This window comes from Toxotes jaculatrix, chromosome 19 (genome assembly GCF_017976425.1).
Source record: "Toxotes jaculatrix isolate fToxJac2 chromosome 19, fToxJac2.pri, whole genome shotgun sequence".
Lineage (NCBI taxonomy): Eukaryota > Metazoa > Chordata > Actinopteri > Toxotidae > Toxotes > Toxotes jaculatrix.
The window spans coordinates 18,045,833-18,065,809 of NC_054412.1; the positions used below are offsets into that span (position 1 = coordinate 18,045,833).

The 19,977-nt window shown below is 40.7% G+C and overlaps 2 protein-coding genes across 4 annotated transcripts in view; one reads left to right on the forward strand and one right to left on the reverse strand.

The window, feature by feature from the left end:
* tnfrsf21 (tumor necrosis factor receptor superfamily, member 21) overlaps positions 1-4,168 on the reverse strand; it is a 36,405-nt gene extending 32,237 nt beyond the window's left edge. Inside the window, exon 1 of the mRNA XM_041065012.1 lies at positions 3,797-4,168. Coding sequence (XP_040920946.1) covers positions 3,797-3,823 — 27 coding nt within the window. The 5' untranslated portion in view covers positions 3,824-4,168. The remainder of the gene's footprint in view (positions 1-3,796) is intronic.
* Positions 4,169-13,047: 8,879 nt separating this feature from the next.
* LOC121199363 (CD2-associated protein) overlaps positions 13,048-19,977 on the forward strand; it is a 49,526-nt gene continuing 42,596 nt past the window's right edge. For 2 of the 3 annotated variants that reach the window (XM_041063968.1, XM_041063969.1), the window contains exon 1: positions 13,048-13,478. In XM_041063968.1, coding sequence (XP_040919902.1) covers positions 13,475-13,478 — 4 coding nt within the window. In that variant the 5' untranslated portion in view covers positions 13,048-13,474. The remainder of the gene's footprint in view (positions 13,479-19,977) is intronic. The other variant, XM_041063967.1, reaches the window with a different exon arrangement.

The following is a 19,977-nucleotide window of genomic DNA, read 5'->3' on the forward strand; positions in this document are numbered from 1 at the left end:
CTTACTTGTTTTGTCTGTGAGCATAAACCGTCAGTCATCTGCGCCCTGGGCGGTGTCTGTTTTGACTGATATGCTTTGTGAAAGAGAATCCGAGAGGTGAAGATAGTGTAGTAATGCAGCTGCGAATGAGGGAACTTTTACTCTTAATCGCACATATAGTATGCACCAGGATAACAATCTGTCAACTGGTCAATCCAGCTAACATGACTCAATTTATTACTTATTATATCACATAAACTGTAAAATCAAGCATATGAGTACATGTCAGTAGAAATATGATCTGAATCATGAGGCTTCTAGTGCCCATTACAGGAAGTGCAGATTAAAGAGACCACTAATGTTTGTTCTGTTTCTTTTGTCATGGAGACTGATTGCCAGCTGGTTAAAACAGTTATGTAATGTCTTTTGTGGCTCTGGAGGAGCTTTATCGTGTCCGAGAAAATAACCCTGGTGATGTTACAGCGATGCCATCAGGGTTTTCTCAACCAATATATAATATACAATTTAATAACAGAAAGCGTTACAAGTTGGGGGTGTAAAGGTTGAGAAATATGTGCATTAACCAGACAGGGAGAGGGATTCTATATCAAGTTGCATTATGGGAAATGTAGGATCCAGCATCTGCTGCTTTGATTTTGACTATTCTTTTTTTTTTTTTAATCTGTCCTTTGCCCGTCCCCCCAGCCATATGTAAGTGCAATACTAAGTAAAGTAGCCCTTTAAGGAAGTTTTGTATTATGCTTTAACATCCAGCCAGAATGGTTGCTGCTTGGGCACTGTTAGTGCTGTTGTTTTTCGGCAAAATAAAACCACATTTCCCATAAAAAACCTACATCTAATAAAGAGAGCGCTGCTTATTCATTCAAGTTTTCTCTTTAACTTTTTTAAAGAGGACACCGGAAGTCTTTTATGGGTAAATGCTTTTGTGCAGTTTGCTGTCAAACTGTACATATATATTGTATATATGCATATATGTATATATAAGTTTATATACATATTTCAGAATTAAAATACTGATTTTTTAGTACTATATTCAGCACTTTCAACCAATGTCTAAAATTCTGGCCTGAAGCCTACAGTCTCTAAGCCTCAAAACCACCACACAAAGAATAAATGAGCCCACACACCTGAAACTTGATATGGACATTGAGCAGAAGCAACTTTAAGTATTTTTACATTTCTCAGCAACATCCTAAAATAAGCAGTTCATGTGCATGTGGCAAGACAGGCTGCGTGCCACCACATATAGTCTGTCAACATCAGGAAAGAGCTGTCTGTCTCCCAGATTTATAACTTGAAGGCATCACAGCACCGCTACACAAACGGATCACATCCTCATCCTGTGACAAGACTTGTGATTAATGGTTAGCAACAAACTGAACCACAGAGCAGGAAGCAGACAGAGGTCTGACGGGAGTTTCAGATGGCTCAATGCTCTTTTAGATAGTTTGCAGGTTTTAAGTAATAATAAACTGTATATGGTGAGACATGACAGAAAACAATCGGGTTACTGTTTAGGGTGTGTGTGTGTGTGTGTTGGAACACGTGTGTTACATAATGAGGTGTGTGCATACAAACCTTGGGTGTGGGTGGGATGTTTGTGTTTGTGTGTGTGTGGCAGAAGACATTAAGCTGTAATTACTATCCAATTAAAGTAGGGCCCACCAGAAACGCACGCAAACACACACATGCTTAGAAATGCACAAACTGGCAGACAAACACTCACTCAAATACACACATGCACGCCTACATGCACTTATTCACTTCCCCCAAGACACACACATATGCTCACCCACATGCCAGGCAGCGCAGCAGCACCTGTTGCTGCGTGTCTTTGTGTCCTCCTGCACTGCAGTCGCAGCTCATTCCAGCTCACAGAGAGACACTCTGTTTGGACTCAGTCGCGCTGAATTTATCACTGACAAAAGCCAACGATGATTATTTGAGTATGTAGATGTTTCGAGTTTACTGCTAATGACTGAAGCAGGGAGCACCAGGAGGAACAGAGCTCATCCTTTGTGAAAATAAAGCATGCAGACCCATTGGTTTCTCTGTTGGTAAAGTGATAAAGCTGTATTTCACATAACAGGAAGTTTTGTTATTTAAAATGTATTAAGCAGATAAATGAAACAGATTAAACAGATTGAATAACTATTTAAGCAACTATTTAAGTTTAAGTTATCATGCTGCTGTGAGCTAAATTTACTTATTATTGAAACTGGTTGCTCAGAGATCCAGCTTTTAATGTGACTTAACTTTAAAGTATTTGAACATGTTTCAAATACACAGTGGTGATCCATGAGAATCAACATCCATTTTTTTTGAAGTAGTTTTTTGAGCTTTGCCACAAGACACCTGGGAAGCCAGCAGGATAACTGAGGATGGAAGTTAATTCCTCCGACATTACTGTAAGTACAAGCCTGGTAAAAATTTCAGTCAAATGAATCCCCGCACAGCGAGGTGTTCTGCACACTTATCATCCTGAGAGAAAAAAAAAACCTGTTTGACAATGCATTCACATCCATTTCTTCACTCAAACATATAATGAATAACAAGAATTACCACCTGACAGTTGTATGCCTCCACCAACCAGCCAAGTTGCAGTTTGCATCCATGTCTTTTTAGACTGATATATGTACTGAAGACTTTAGACTGTATTTTATCATAATTATAGAATGAATTCTTGAGTTATGGCCATAAGCCTGTTTTGTGAGGTCGCACTGACCTTGACCTTTGACCTTTAACCAACAAAATTTAATCAGTTCATCCTTGAGACCAGGGGAACATTTGTGCCAAATTTGAAGAAATTCCCCCCAGATGTGTCTGAGATATATCGAGAATGGCCGTTTTGGAAACGTCCAGTTTTTTTTCCATTATTCTGTCATAAAACCAAAACAAACCAGACCAAACTCAAACCTCTGAATTCCATGAAAATCATCCTTAAAAGAGAATGAGATGTCCACATGCCGCTGACAATCCCCATTTGACGTAACAGACAGACTTCACTCTCTTGTTTACAAGAGTCAACACCACCTCAGCTCTACTGCAGCCTTCCTGCTTTGTGAGGAGACAAAGGGAAAGTCTTTGTGCATGAGCCTCATCTGACTCTCTGAGGATGGTGAGACCCTGAGCTCCTGAAACGACTGACACAACTATAATCAACATATCACTGTCATAACAAAAGGATGCCATCCTGGTTAATGGCATGAAAATATCCATCCATCCACCCATCCGTGACACCAATAAAATGTTCCTTTCCCATTAAACAAAAACAAAAAAAAAACAGTGCTTTGGAGCTCACATTTTTGATAACCGTTTCAATTTAAATGTTTCTAAATAAACACATGGAATTGGATTAATTTTATTTCCCTGCTCTTTGTCTACTTGTAAAATCAAACCGTGTCTTTGTTGGGACAGACCACTGATGAGACACCACTGACACTGGCATTTCCAGCTGTTTGGCTGAAAGAGTGGTAACAGGGTAAACAATAGACTGCTGAGCCCCATTTCATTCTCCATCCTTCCACCGCAGACTCTTTTGTGTTGTTGTCACACAATGGAATGAATTACACAATGACGAGAGGTTAAATCATAAGATAATAATAATAAATTGCTTTCCTGGAGTTTATTTACCAATCAAACCTGGAAACATTTTAGATAGTTGATTTGAAGTTCAGTCTGGGATGGGGAAAAAAAAAAAACAGGCACTGGCCCTTTAAATGGAAAACCTGCTGGAGGAGTCCTTAGAATAAATAATAAAACAAACAGTGAGGTGAATGAAATGTAAAGTACTCACCACTGCGGACACACACATGGCAGGCATCGTCCTTGGTTTAGAAAATACAGATGATGCGGATCAAGCAGACGTCCTTGCCCAAGTTGTCTGCCGGAGAAACACTTCTCATCTCTAGATGTTTCTCATCGTCATCCTCCTCCTCAGCTTACCGGAGGAGAGAAGCTGAGCCGGGCTCTGATGCGGCGTCAGTCTCAACTGCAGTGTTTTATAGTCTGTGTCTCCAGGTGGACCGGTTTCAGATAGTACGGGATGAGGGCTTGGTTCAAACAGGACGCTGTGGTAATTCCCATAGCGATAATAGATGAGGGCCACACTTGGATCGCCGCCTCGCCCCGACCAGGCTCGTCAGTGTGTGCAGTGCGGCTCTCTGCCCGCTCCGCAAAGCACCACAGACGCTGCCGCGGTGACGTGCGGACACAGAGGCGGGAGTTAGCGACGCGTCTCAGCCAATTGCAGCCTGGAAAGAGCCATGCACGTGTGTTGAGCCCCGCGTGTATGAGGGGGTGGCGGGGTGGCGGGTATGGGTCTTGCAGGTGAGCCCGGAATGACATGTCCTTCATGAAGGCTTAAGTAATAGGACAGGACATTTTTCTAAACTGTACTGTGCAGAAATCCATGACAGTATTTGGGGTTTGGGAGGTTCTTGGTGGACTCAGCACCAATCACGGATACAGATCAGACTGGTACAGACGCCCACTGTGTTTAATTAATTGATTAATGTTATACAGCTGGGGCCTGTAGAAGAAGCGTGAGCGGAAGTGAGGTGTCTTTTTCTGTAGCAGGTGTCTGAAACATCTCATCAGTTCAAAATCATGTGAGGATCATTGAAGGTCATAAGGCATCAACCTGAAAAAAATGAATACAAAAGTCAAAATACAAAATTCTTAAATGTTCTTATTTATTATTTCACTCTCACAAAAAATGTGACTGTTTCTACAGAAATGTTTCTACAGAACGTTTTTGTTTGACCAAAGGTTTTTTTTTTTTTTAATATTTTCATTCCCATATATGTAGTTTATTAAGTAACAAGTGCAACATATTTGATCAGTTAATAAAGTCAGAACATTCAAAATCATAGATTAGACATGTTTACATGTCTAAAAGCTCAGTGGGGTACATGTGGTGCTGGGTTAAAAAAAAACAGTGAATTAGAAAACAACTGAAGTTTATGGAAGTAGAGTTTTATTAGCAACTTTTTGACCCAGCATTTATCTTCCTCCAATCAGAAGGAAAAAAAAAAAGAATGTCTCGTTTTATATGAAGTGCATTTCCTTTGTAGCAATGACAGAAGCCTTCCAGTTTCATTGGATTGATCCTTTTAATGCTGTGCAATGCAAATTGATAATTTAGTCTGTCTACCATTTGATGCTGGGCAAGTAGCCCAAAACACTGAAGGCCATAAAACCAGATCAATGAGCTCTAAGACAGTGTGGGTCCATCACTACAAGAATCACCTTTCACATTACACATCTGAGTCACTGGATCCATTGCTGATAGAAAACAATTACCACAGTTTAAGAAGAAGAAAAAAAACTACAGAACTTATATTACAGCACTTGCTGTTCTTTCAAACTCTTAAAAACAACTTTTTTCTAACGTTTCCCCAACGAGCAGCCTCGTGCAGCTGTGAGATAAACGGCTGCAGTTTCTGAGTGATAGGCAGAAGAAACATGATGTTCCAGTGACGGTTCAAAGGAGGTTGGAGTGGATCGATTTTACAAACTGCCTGATATTAACATCAGAGACCGAAGTTTGTGTGGTCCTGTCTTTGAACAACAATTAAAATGAGTTTCTTTTGAAGGCACACTTTCCCTAAAAGTAAAGAAATATAAAACTATGGAAAATCTCTTATCAAGACTCTGTCTCTCTATTAAACATGAAATTAAAGCCAGTTTAGTCAGCGTGACATCAAGATTGGAAACTGGGAAACAGCTAGCATCTGTCCAAAGATAAAAAAAATAACCTCCGATCAGCATCTGTAAAGCTCACACACTGTATCTTCTTCCTCTATCCTTTCAATTCATCCGAAAAAGGAAAGTGTAAAATGGGGGAAACTGACTCACACTAACTTCCTACAGTATGCACTGATTGCCTGGCAACCTGACTGAAAACAAGACTCCAGGAAAGCAGCATTTATTGAGTTAATTAGTGGGCTTTGGACAGATCTCCCCTCACCCCACCGCCCGTTTCAAGTCGTTATGCTGAGCTAAGCTCACCCTCGTCTGGCTCTGGTATCATATTTGTAACAGACTGATTTAAGAGGGGTATCAGTCTTCTCAGTTGACTGTTGGCAACAAAGTGAAAAGGGTATTTCCCAAAATGTCAAACTACTCATTTAACACAGTAGTTTTATTTGCCCAAACTTAACCAAACCCCAGCGATGCAGCTTGTAGAAATATATATGGACCTTTTGTCATATGCACCTATGAACACTTCATGGAAAAGGTCAAATCAAATGACACCTGAGGTGTTTGCAACCTGAAGCAAGGATCCACGACACAATCACAGCCACCTGTAATTGGTTCAGGTTTCTGCCGGACTAGTTTCTGCTGGATCACGGTCTCAGGCGCCAACTGTAGCAATGCCACTGTCCCATATGTGTCAGTGGAGCAAACATGCTTGAGCCAGCCACTCAGTCATCTGTTCCGAGCAGTCAACCTGTCATCCATCTAGTTACCGACCTGCTGTCGAGATATCCAGACACAGCACGAGCAGTGTTTTGGCCCATCCAGCAAGCGGTTAGTAAACAGTTTGCACACACACAAGCTGGCGTGCTCATAGCCTCAGACGTTACTGCAAATAGCAGCCGATGAAAGAGTAGAGCACCATCTGCCCTGCACGTGGAGTGGAAAAGAGTGGACACGGAGCGAGGGAGGGAGGGAGAGGGGGAAGAGATAAAGGGATGAAACGTGCTGCATTGCTTTTGCTGGTGGGGGAATTACTGAGTATAAGTGGGTCAGTGACTCAGTCGGATGAAGGGAGAGGTAGTGAAAATCCATGAAAAGTTTCGAATTAAGCCAATTCCTTTCCATTTCAGAGCTTGATACAGACAGGTATGACCATGACATGTCAAGAGAAAGACACAGAAAGAGCAACAACAGAGAGCAGGGTGCTAAAGATACACAAACAGTGTGTCCTGACCAACACAGGAGCACACGCAGGCTGCAGAGCTGAGCTGATGTTCAGTGGGCCAAACAGCCCGAGTAGCTGCAGGGCCACACATACCCTCAGACTGCAGTTACTAGGTGAAGTTGCCTGATATAGACCTTATTTAAAACAGGCTACTGTGGGGGAAAGGGGATTGGTCTGTGTGCTTCAGAGAGAGAGAGAGAGAGAGAGAGAGAGAGAGAGAGAGAGAGAGAGAGAGAGAGAGAGAGAGAGAGAGAGAGAGAGAGAGAGAGAGAGAGTGTGTGTGTATAAACATGAAAAACTGAACAACAGACTGAGCAAGAAAGAGTGTGTGCTTCCATGCACAGAGAGTGTGTTGGTGCACACTGTGTTGTCTTCCCATGATTACCTCTTTAATCACATAAGCTGCACTGGTTTTAGTGGTGTTACACACACACACACACACACACACACCATCTACCATCAACACCCACAAACAGCAGCCCACCCTTCATGCAAGCATGCAACTGGGCAGACATTTTAATCACTGCTGTTGCAGTTCCTTTTAAAGGATAATTCAGGTTTATTACAACTTGGGTCTATTATTTTCATAGTTTTGGTGACACTGGTAAAAAGAAGTTAGACGGGGCGAGGAACAGGAGCAGTCAAAACAAACCCCAAGTTACTCAAATTTATTTTATCAAGAGAAAACAACCACGAAAAGTAAAAGATGACCTGTCATATCTGCCATGGTTGCACATGTACAGTTTTCCTGTGCAATGAATGATATTTACTAATATTTCATTTAGTTTTGAACCCTGCTGAAGATTTATGGGGCACTTGAAGAAAGCCAAGCACTCTGTGACACCACATGTATCTGCAAGACGATACGTGGAGTTTTTGATCAATGACCCTGTCCCACTCACATTTTCAACTCTTTTAGTAATGGAAGCTTAAAGGTACATGTAAACAACATTTGGTTCTCAATTCAGAAAAGCAAATAACTGGGCAGTCTTCACAGCACGTCTCTGTGGTGTGTCTGCTGTAATCACATTACTCTCTCAGTTCTGTTGTGAAAATATGACTTCATTGTTCATACCCATTAAAGAGGCTCCTCAAGCATCAAGAAGAATAAATTGTTGCCAGCAGATGGTATTAAAAGTCATCATTACTTATTGCCTCTTTAAATATACTGGTCTGTGGTAACAGACACTGCTTCAGCACACATCTGTAGTTAGGAGTTTATTGATGCTGTAAGTCTTTTGGCAACTATAACAAAGTAGCCTGACAGAGCATGTTACTGACAGTTTATAACCTGTCTCACTCAGTCCTTATCTCTCTAAAAGTCTCTACATACTCCATAAAAGCCCAATTGTTTAGTAATCCAAACATGTTAATGTTTACACTTCCGCCATCACATACTTTAATTAGCGTATCTTGGGGTACATGTGTGTAAGGCATTGTATTTCCATTGCAGTCCATTGTCTGAACAGACAGATACAGCTGCAGCTGAATACAAAGCTGCCACTCAGGACGTATACAAAGGGGGATCCTTAAGAAGGTTTGTGTGTGAACTAAATTTATTCGATGACTAGTTTTCAATGCTTGGCTCCCTCTCACACAACCTACTTCTCATCAGATGGTCACAGTGATACTCCTCAGAGGTAAAGATTTGGAGTTTTACGGCTTCAGCTGCAGCTGTCGAGTGGAGTGTCCTGGTAACAGGCCAAACTCAAACCCAAATGTCCACCACAGCAGAGCTACAGGTGTCTAAGAGGAGACACTTGGTTGGTGATAACACCATTGTGTTCTTTGTTTACTGTAAGATTACAACTGCAGCAAACTCTACATTGTGGCTTCCCATCTGTCAAGTGGTCAACAGTGGGTGGCACAGGTTTGCCACCTCAAAGACGTAGCTTGATGTCGAAGATGTTAGCCTCGGGCAGACAACATGCAGGAAACTACCTCATTTACAGCTGCCCTGTGGATAGCCTGTGCTTCCTAACATGATGAATGACCTGTTCAAGTTTGAACACTTAACATCAGGAGTTAGGGATGACCTAACTCCTATTCTGTATACCAGGACCCTGAGCCTGACACTGCTAAATGTTTCATTTTATTATTAACACCTGCACCATGAAAAAGCCTATGGTGCTCACTGTAATACTGTAACTTTACATGTTTTAATTTATTATTATTGTTATTTCTGATACAGTAAGACAGTGTAAGTGCTAATGAGCATCATTATTGTGTGTGTGTGTGTGTGTTATATATTGTGAGGCTATCAGTAGCATGTTTTTACAAATTTACCTACAAATATGTCAGAAGAAGAATTAAAGCTCAAATTGTTCCCGTGTCAAAACAATACTGAGGTTAGCCTGAACTCTACTGGAGAAACTTGGTTATTGCAGCTGAAGCACAGCACACCAAACTCTACCCCTGTTCATCCTGAACTTTACTGCTCACAAACACATCACACACACACACACACACACACACACACACACACACACACACACACACACACACACACACACACACACACACACCAAATATTAAATCTTTATATACTGTTTATTCACTACTTATAAATAAATATAAATAAATATAAATAGACATGTAAAGTGCAAAACTTTTCATCTCCTTTTAGCCCCTGAATGTTTAATTGCTTGGCTGAAAACACTGAACTAATTTAAAATCAGTATAAACTGCATTGCTTTGCTTTTCAAACAGACTGCCCATTTAAAATAGTTAGTATTACATGTCAGCTTCTCAGTGTGTCCTGTGGAACAGTTCTGTTCTGTTTGCTGGCCTCAGTTTGATGTTCTGTAGACTACATTCCGACGCAGCTCAGATGAATACTGTAAGCTGTTAGTCTCAGTATAAAACACATGCTGGAACATGAGCGGACATGAAAGATTGTTTGCAGTTTTACATTTTATCCACCAGGTGGCTCTGGATTCCACAGTGAGGCCAAGTTACAAGGAGCAACAGGTGTTCTTTGTAAGCCTTGGGTCTTAGAGCTTCAGTAAATGATGCAACTGAACACTGAACTTAAATTCTTAAAAGAAATTAAAGTTTTTTTTTTTTTTTTTAACATAGAAACAGTGGCTGCTGAGTGTTACAGAGAAACCTAGGACAGTACTTAGCAGTTGATTCTAAATATAAGGAAAACAGACATTTTTTGAATGATCTGCTTGACATGAATCCAAATAAGTAATCAGTTATTATACGTGGATTATTTGTAACTTCACCCTCTCTGTATGTTGAACTATATGCATTCAATTTGAATTAATTGATTGGAAGTTTTGCCCAGTGTCTCATTACGGACTTCTCTTTTAGAAGCTTCTCAGAAACATGTAGGAAATTGCTGACACGGTTACGCAAGAATAAAGTTTCTACTAATAGATGAGTAATGAGTGAAAATTTATGCAGGTTTTAAAAAAAGACTTTTATGTGAAGATGTTCCTTCTCTAAAATGATTAGCATTGAACACAGTTCTTACACAATCCTCTTTAGAAATGAAAGCGCTTCCTGTTCTTCATGTATATTGAATTTTATGTTTGCCTGCAAACAAATTTCAGATTTCTTCATGTTCAGCTGACTGTTGTGCTCTGACTAAAGAACTCCTTGAGTTAACTTAGCAAATTAGTTGGGATGAATTAATTGGAAGTGTACCAACTGAACACTGTCTCTGAATTTCCCTAAATATTTATTACCAAGTTCAAGAGTCAGGAAATTTCCAGGAAAGTTCGAAAAAAATTGTTAGGACAATTGTTCTGAAATTGTGGACTCATAAAATAAAGCATAACCATATTTCACAGTCTCTGTTTTTGAATATATTGATTGAATAACGGCAATGTGCTTTTAGTGATCTCAAAACCTCAAGAACAAATGCACGAATATGGACAACAAATGGGCTGCAAAACGAAAATCCCAGATGTTTGCGTGATTAAGAGCAAATGAGAACACTTGTGGTTCCCATAATCCACTTGGACAGCCAGACAGCCCGTGTGTGTCATTCATACTGACCAACAATGAACCAGGCTCTCTGCCTGTCTCTTGCTTTCCCTCTCTCTCTCTCTCTGTTTATGTGTGTGTGTTTGTGTATGTGTATATGTGTGCGGTCAAACACATTTACATAGAATTTGCGTTTGTGTTGCCATTTGAAAGGTTGTTGACATTGAGCTTAAATAGAGCCTATCAAGATGAATTTACCCTCAACTACTTCCTTTTTTAACAGTTCATTCTCTGGTGTAACTGACAGCAGGCTCTGTGTCTACTGCAGCCAGAGCTGTTGAGCAGTAACGCGTCTTTTTATGGCATTGTACAAACTTTTTGAACATTTTATGTGTTTAGGATTTAGAAATTGAGGGTAAAAATCATTATTCTTATATATGTGTTTGTCTTTAAGCAAGAGACTAAGAAACTGGTTAAGAAAATAAACACTAAGGAAGATTGAAACATCAACAGGTTTATCACCAGAGAGTTAATAAAGATGTCATTGTAACTTCATAACATACATGTTTTGAAAGTGATTTAGTTCATTTTATCCATGTAAACGTGACAGTGTTTTATAGGTCAGAAACATTTAAGCCACACTCACACTGTGTTCTAAGCTTTCCTTTACATTTGCAGAACACAGTTTGTGAGAGACTGTTTCTCACATGCAGAATCATGAGGCAGTCACCTGGAATGGTTTTCCAACAGAGGTGCTGAGCACTTGTTGGCTGTTTTGCCTTCACTCTGCGGTCCAACTCATCCCAAACCACCTCAATTGGGTTTAGGTCAGGTGATTGAAATGTTCCAGATTGACTGACCTTCATGTCATTCCAGGTGACTGCCTCAAGTAATGATGGACTGTCTTTTCTCTTTACTTAGCTGAGTGGTTCTTGCCATAATATGGATTATAACAGTAGTCAAATAGGGCTGTTAACTGTGTACCAACCGTACTTCTGCAAACTGATGGTCTTAAACACATTAAGAAGGCAAGAAATTCAACAAATTAACTCTTGACAAGGCACAGCTGTTCATTGAAGGCCATTCCAGGTGACTGCCTCATGAAACTGACTGAGAGAATGCAGAGAGTGTGCAAAGCTGTCATCAAAGCAAAACGTGGCTACTTTTGTAGGAACCTTTTGTTCCTTTCTATCATAAACTATTTCTGACTCCCTGCATTAAATAAGATTTCAATCAAAAATACTGAGGCATCATTGTTATGCAAGAGCGACAGATAGATGAATGGGTTTTTGTTAACGAATGCCTCTGCTGTTTCAACACATGGTAACATACACTGCTGCATAGGGGTGAGTGGCGATTCTCACCCTAACCACCTAACCACCACAAGCACTAACCCATGTCTACCTGTCAGAAGACTTCATCACACTATACAAGCCTGCATGTTCTGTTTTACTTTGAGTCTAGCTAAACTAAACAAACTGGTTATTGTGCTTTTATATTATCATATTATGTGCTGTGTTCTCTTCCACTTCTGTCATATATATATATGTCATAGTAGTGTATAATTACTGTGAACTGTTAAACACACTTGGCCCAATCGTGCAAACTTCATGAAGGTTCTCTAAAACAAATTCAATAAAAAAAAATGTTCTAACCTTCCTTAAGGAGGATTTAATGAAGAACTAGACTGTGTTAGCTTTAACTTGGTGTACCTAATAAACTGCCCATGGAATGTATATTGCATAGCCTCCATAGCTTTTCGTCACCTCTTTAATTTTCTTTAATCTCTCTCAGTTTTTTTAAACCTTCTCTTCCTCACGTGTTTTCTTACCTCTCAGCTTGTGTCCGTGGAACTGAAACATGCAGCACATTTACGAAGCTCTGAAAATGTTTAAAAACAGTTTATTGAACAAATGTAAAATGTGTCACATTGCTATATACAGTATGCAAATAATTATTTGTTTTCAGTGATGAGCAATAATAGTATTACTGTACATTTTTAGTGTGCGAATAGCTGATTCCCGTTTCCATGAAATTCCTGGAACCCCAAATGGTTGGTGGTTTCAGTGAAAAACACTCCTAAGTGTCACAATAGCTGGGAGGAGCTGGGGTGACTGAATTACGTCTCCCTCGCTCTCTCTCACGCACGCACTCCGGCGCGCACACGTACAGTAGTTACTGTACTTGCTGAGTGGGCCAATAAAACAAGGGGGGATCAACATTCCATTAAACATTCCTCTCGCGGGACTGTCCGGCCTGAAGCATCGCGAAGTTTCCTGCTGTTTTGTATTTTGGTGGCAGCAGGGCAGCCAGTTTCAGCCCGAGGAGGCAAGTCCAAGAAAGGTGGAGACTCCTGGTTAACTTCCTGCACAATAATCTTGTGGCACCACCAAGAGAGAAGTCGGGAGGCTGGCGGTGCCGCTGCTGCTGCTGCTGGTGGGGCAAGGACGAATGGATATACGGCGTACTTGGCTTCTTTATCGGCAGTGAATCGACAAAAACACTTTGTGGTTGATCATACACATCTACCTGGCTAGTCGCTAGCCATCAGCGAGGCGGCTGGATAAGAGATTCCCAACGTTTGATAGCGAGGCGTTGCGAAGGACGGGAATGGGTAAGTTTTCCATGATGTGGCGCCTGTGTTGTGTTTCTGCGTTAACTGCTCTTTCTTTTTCGCCTCGACACACGAAACATGCCGGAGCCACGTAAAGTGTTAAACCAGGTGTCGGAGTCTTAAATCGCGCGTTCAGCTTCTGATAATAGGGAGTTAAAGTTAGCAAGCCAGTTAGCTAGCTGTTTAGCCTAGCCAGCTAGCTGTTTGGTTAACTGGATAACGCCACCTCCATCCCTGGATTTGGCTGCATTTCGGGCTAATGTTAACATGAGCTACCTCAGAGCTGATGTCAGCATGGCCTCTGCAAAACCACGCACTGTCCTGAAAACACTGAAGGAGCCAGTTTGTCCAGGTTAAGGCTCATGTAGGGAATAGGTTTTTATTATAGAGAGCATTGTGTCGTGACTGACATTCTTTCCATGACAGTGACAGAGTTACTGCAAGTTCCCACACCCACATGCATGTAATGCTTCACTTGTCTCCACTTAACATTGACCAAAATGAATCAAGGGTCTGATTTTTTTTTTATGCGGACCCTTGACCCACTCTTTAACCTTACAACAGGGTATTCAGTTCACCTGACGCTCAAAGTGACGGGGTCGGTTTACTTTACGCTTAAGTACTCAGGATATTTCTCTGCCAAATTTGAAAACTTTGTTGTTGCCACCAAAGATAGTTGCTACCATATGAAAAAGCTACCAATTGCTACCATTTTGAAAGAGAGATCAGGTTGTTGTTAAAGAGAGTGGTTGTTGTGGTGATCTTGCAGTCTAAATGTAGAGGAAACACTCTGATCTTTGTCTGTGTGGGTAGTGCAAGCCTTCTGCACTTTATGATAAAACAAGCCTACTGCATTTTGCTACATGTGCAGTTTCTGGTTTGTGTGGTTGTCTGCAGTAATATGTTCAAGAATTTTGCTATGTTGAAAAACAGGTTTTAAGCTCAACCTCCTTTAGCCATCAGATGTGTGAAGTTGCGATCTGTGCTTGCACACTTTTAAGTAAGAGAACTGGTTTAAACAAAATTGCTTTGCATGAACTCTGTTGAGCTGGCGCTTAAATTTAGTTAGTAACACCAGATCGAGGATGTAGGAGACAAATGAAATGAACACTGTATTTAAACTGCAGAGAATAACAAAGCAGTGCACAGGATTATCAGAGAACAAGCTGGAGTGTCTCATTAAAATATCTGACAGTCGACCTGTGAGGAACCACTGAAGACAGGCTTCTTAGCTGCTGTCCGTTGATAGAAGCTAGGTTCACAGGAGTTTGTAATGCATTGTACTTGTCTTTGGTATGTCTTTCTTGGCTTATGGTATCTCAGCTGTGTTTGAACACGTCTCAACTGTGTATGTGAGCCCCTCACATTGTATGTTTGCTTTGCTCTGAACTTAAGCTAGACTACATGCAGCCTGCTACTGGATCAACTAAAATTCACAAACATAGTTTGTGGCGTTTGGTGTGGACCCTGTCTCTCTGCCTTCATTGTGATATTGCGGACAGTATGGAGAGGAAATAGAGGGAGATAGAGCTGGAATAACATAGATCGAAAGTTCCTGGGTAGATTTGAAGTGGGGACATTGTGATTATATGGACAACTTTATACATCCTTCGGCTATCAGGGCGTCCATTTACTATTGTATTACTGTTGTATTTTGTTAGCCAACTTCACTGTAGCATTCCACAGAATCACCTAAACAAAGGCTGGACATGTGCCAAAATGTCTGACTGAACATTAACCTCACCGGCCTCAATCAATATTTACCAGAATGTGTCTCATGTTGATTTCTCACCCTGGTTTTAAGTTAACTGATGAAGGTCAGTTTACCTAGCCAGGTTAATCTGCTGCTGAAATGTTCATTATTTGCAATAAATAAAAATCCTAATTTGATCATTTTAAGAGACATTTGTTATTATAATTTAGTTCATACATATTTACTTCAGCCTGTAGAGAGACACGTTAGATTGTTGTCTTCAAATGTAGAAAAAGCATTGCTGCACGTTCTCAGGGGTTCTCTTTGATGATAAACAACCTTACAGAACACATCATTTTGATCCTGTGTTTTTCAAATGTGTAAAATATCAGTGTAGAGCATTATCATTAATGAACCTTTAATACTATTATACATGCATTTGTTATACTACATCTGAACAGAGACCTTGCTGGACTTTTCACTAGATGTTGAGTGTGGGGCTATACTGGGCAGTTCTTAGCATCTTTACACCAGCTTCATGGCCACTTCTCCCTGAGTGACAGAAACACTCAGGCCACAACTGACCGTTATTGACAGTTAAATGTTCAGCTTAGTATGCATCTTTTTCATGATTTAAAAAAAAACAAAAAAACAAAACCAAACAACAACCAAACCAAAATAACAAAGTTAAGGGATCTGATTGTTTTTATGTATTTGTGTTTAAAAGAAAGATATTTGTCACTATATCAGTATCCGATTTTTAAAACTCCTAAATATTGCTATCAGTTATACTGTCAAACATTTAGTGTTGGTTGGGCTATATTGTCCTTTAATCTGCGTATTTGTGCTTTAAAAATGATTTGAACAATGAATCAGGTATCAAAGTAGTTCTTTTCTGTTGACTGATGAACTGACTAATTGTTTCAGCATTAAAATAGGTTTCTGACATTGTTCTTTCACATGGACAAAAAAAGAAAAGCCTGTTGGTTTGTTGTGTCACTCCGTGGTGGTACAGTGGTGTAAAAAGTGTAGTCTCATGGAGTCATGTAGTTCTCATGCTTGCTCATAGAGTTATTGGTTGTGTAATTTGTGAAGCAGGACAGGGTTTAATAAGGTTTAATAACCTGAATATTAATGATAGCCCAAGCTTAGCTTCCAGGTCTCATCCATTACCTTTATGCTGTGGGTAAATGAAGGTGAACCGGAAAGTTTATTTGGAGTAGCAGCAGCTCTCCCCCGTCTCATTTGATTTCTCCTGGTAACACTTTGCCCTTGGTATCAGCTACCTCTCAGACCAGTGAGAAGGAATGTTATGGGTTTCCTCTTCTCTGATTGTGTGTGTGAGTGACTGAGAGAAGCACAGAGAGCGCACTGATTTAGACAGTCTGCCTGGCAGTCAGCTCGCCTGCGTGGCCTTGAGTATCCCCCCCCCCCCCTCTCTTTCTCTTCCTTCCTTCCTTTCTCTCCCTCCCTCCCCGTAACATCCTCCTGTCTGTCACTGGCTTATATAAGACCCACATTGTACAAACTCTTTACCTGGAAGCATTGTGTGAGGAGAGGAACCTGTACGTTCTTTTCCTTTTGCTGAAGCTTGACCCGGCACACCGACAGGAAGTGCGATCAGAATTTGCTGTAGTTCACTTCTGTATCATCTTTGAAAGCAAAGATGATACAGAAATTAATAACACTCTTAAAAAGACTTGCAAATATTTGTAGTGAGACTGAAATTGGAATTGGACTTGAATAAAGCAGTATTGAAGTCTCTTGATCTAAATCTTGTTCAGCAGTTTAAGTTTGGTAAATTGACACTGAGGAAAGAGGAAAGATAAATTGTATCTGATAAGAAAAGCACACCTTGAAGCAAGACTGGGCATGATGGAGGTATGCTGGAAGTGATGATACACACACACTCAGACATTCATATCAAAGCAGCATACAGGGAATAATATGACATAAATCATTTTAAGTTTGTTCAACTTAGAAACAAAAGTTTCCCCTGCTGCTTTAAAAAAGGTGCTTTAACTGGGAATTTTATCTCGTAAACCGTTCAGTTGTTTGAACCGTCATCAATAGGCTAAGATTAGAAAAGATCTCAGAATCGGATTCAGCTCAGCGAGGGATTGATTTAGAGCTGCAGTGATTTGTCAATGAATTAATTGACAGAAAGTTAATCAGCTATTTCTATAAACAAAGATTTTGAGTCATCTTTTAAGAAGGATTTCCTTAGGCTTCTATTTTTGTAAACTGTGTGTTTTTCTTCATCTTTTGACACTGTATGAACTAATCGACAAACTGATTAATTGATAAACACTAAAATAGCAGTAAAGTGCACACAGCACACAGCAGGCAGCTGTTTAAATCATACTTTGAGATACTGTGTGTTAACATCTCACAAAAGATCATAGGAAAAAATAAAGAATGTTGAAGTGCAGGCTGAATTTTGATAATAAAGAGTGCTGAGTACTTACCGTGCGTGTGCTTTGCAGCTGTATGGTGTAGGAACAAAAATGTAGTAAAAATACATCAAAATGACAGTGGACTTGGCATGGGCATATTCTTAATATTTAAGAATTTGGATTGAGAATAGAGGAAATAAAATATGATTGGGACATAGTTTCTGTTGGAATGCTATCACAGCTTGGCAGCAGGTTGTGAACGGTGTGTGCGTCTGCAGAGGTAACGGTGCATACAAGGACATAGCGAGCGTGTTTCAACGCAGACTGCTGTGGAATGACTCCTTTAGCTTTTGATCATCTGACTCTTTCCCCTCACTCACTCATGTGTCTCAGCTGCGTGAAATATGTGAGGAATCCTCGGCCACCACTCCCCAAGGCCTAGGTGTCATGCCACGCAGTTAATGAGGAAGATTTCCCAGTCTTCCCTTTGTTGCTGATGTCCTGTAAACCTGTGGCTTACGGCAAATAATCAATCAGGATGTGGTTAATTTTCAATAGAAACTGTCCCTGTACATGGAAAGAGCCATACTCTTTTCTTTATCTTTGTATCATTCAGTCAAACAGTGCTCAGGCTACTGAGTCGACATGTTTTTAGTCACTTCATATCTCAGTCCATATCTCTATGTCTCAGGCTGCTGAAGTTTCAGGAAGGGAGGGGGTCTGTTACTTATGTCTGTATGTCATTTCTTTCTAGAAACAGCAGGTCGCTGGAAACTAGACCTGCAGTTTTGTCTTGCAGATGTTTCATCATTTTCCATTAACTTCCAAACGTCTTTTGCTCAGTTCTCAAAAGACTTTAACACACATCAGATTTTCATGATGGTTCATGAAGGTTCAAAGTAAAGCAGAAGTAAAGCTTTGAGTAATGATGTTACAATTTAACAACTTAGCATCAACCTAAAATAAATCCCACATCTTACCTACAGATGAGGGAAGGCGCTTAAACAGTCAGTAAAGTCCACTAGTGTAGGCTGTGTCATGTACCATGTGTGTGCGATGTTATGTGAATAATTCTTCAGCGACGTCAAGAAAATGTCGCAAAAAACTTGCATCCCTTCTCCTCCTGGTTGTGTATACCACCTCCTTCTTGTGCAGTGTTTTGGCTCTTGCCCTGCTCTCATGTGCTTGACAGCACACCGTTTAGTGGATGCACTTTCGACCATGGGCTCTTAGCTTTTTGACCTGTTTCTTGCATTTATGCCAGGATCACATCAGAACAAAACAACTATGGTGTTGTTTTTGAAAGCTGCTGATAGAAGTTTATATTCTTCAGTAATGTGTTGTGACTCCCCACATCCACACTGCTCCGTTAACAAACAGAGCTCTGTGTTTCTGCTGGTAACATCGCTCCGCGGCGGCAGAGATTTTTGCTTCGTGGCGAGGTGCCACATAGAAATGGTATGAGCACAAAAAAAAAGAAAACATCAATCATTCACCAATCAATCATCTAATCCAACGCCTCACCCGAGAAGCCTGATTCCCGCCTCTTTCCCCTTTGCACGCATTACGGAATGCAGTTGGTTAACTGCACCGTTAGTCTATATTACGTTGTCGTTTAGCAGAAGCTCTTTTAAAGTTATATAAAGTTATAATAAAATAAGCGTGCCAAGGTATCGTCCAGAGAAAAGAGAAACAGGTTGGTAAACTTAGCAGGCATTCGGGGGGGGGGGGGGGGGGGCAGGCATCCCAGCTCTCTGAGGTCCAAGCTGGGTTAGCTCAGCTCTTATCCCAGCTCTCTTCCCTTTCAGCAACTACTACATGCTTTCTTCCACATACTTGTACTTCGACTGAAGTAACGTGATGGTTGCTAATGGCATACACTTTTCTGTGGCTCCAACAACGTGCTGGTACTTCTCTCACACACTGGGAATAACTCGCTTCCCACAGCAAACCTCCTAAGTTACACTCAGTTACATACACAGGTACAGTTGGGCTGTTGTTATGTTGCTCAGTGAACTGTTGAGGAATTTAGCAACCGGTAAAAAAGACAGTTATAGCTGCCACTGGAAAAATGGCTTGCTTATATTAATTCACATAATTATTAAGTTTTTATTTACCTCCATAGACAGAGAGGGAACATGGATTACCAAGGAAATACAGATGAGGAGAGACGAGACAGGAGGCAAGGATAGGAAAGTGTTCAGGCAAGGGGAGTATTACATACAACAATGGTCTGATCTAATGTCTGCATCTTTTTCAGTTAAGCCCCCGCTCCCCCCCCAGTCCCACACCAAACCTCTTGATCCACAGGAAACACAGCAGCTAGCCAGGGAGACATGCATACAGGCCAGTTAGCTTCCTGCCTTGGCATTGAAAACTAGTGGCTTTAGCATTCTTTTAGTCAGTTACC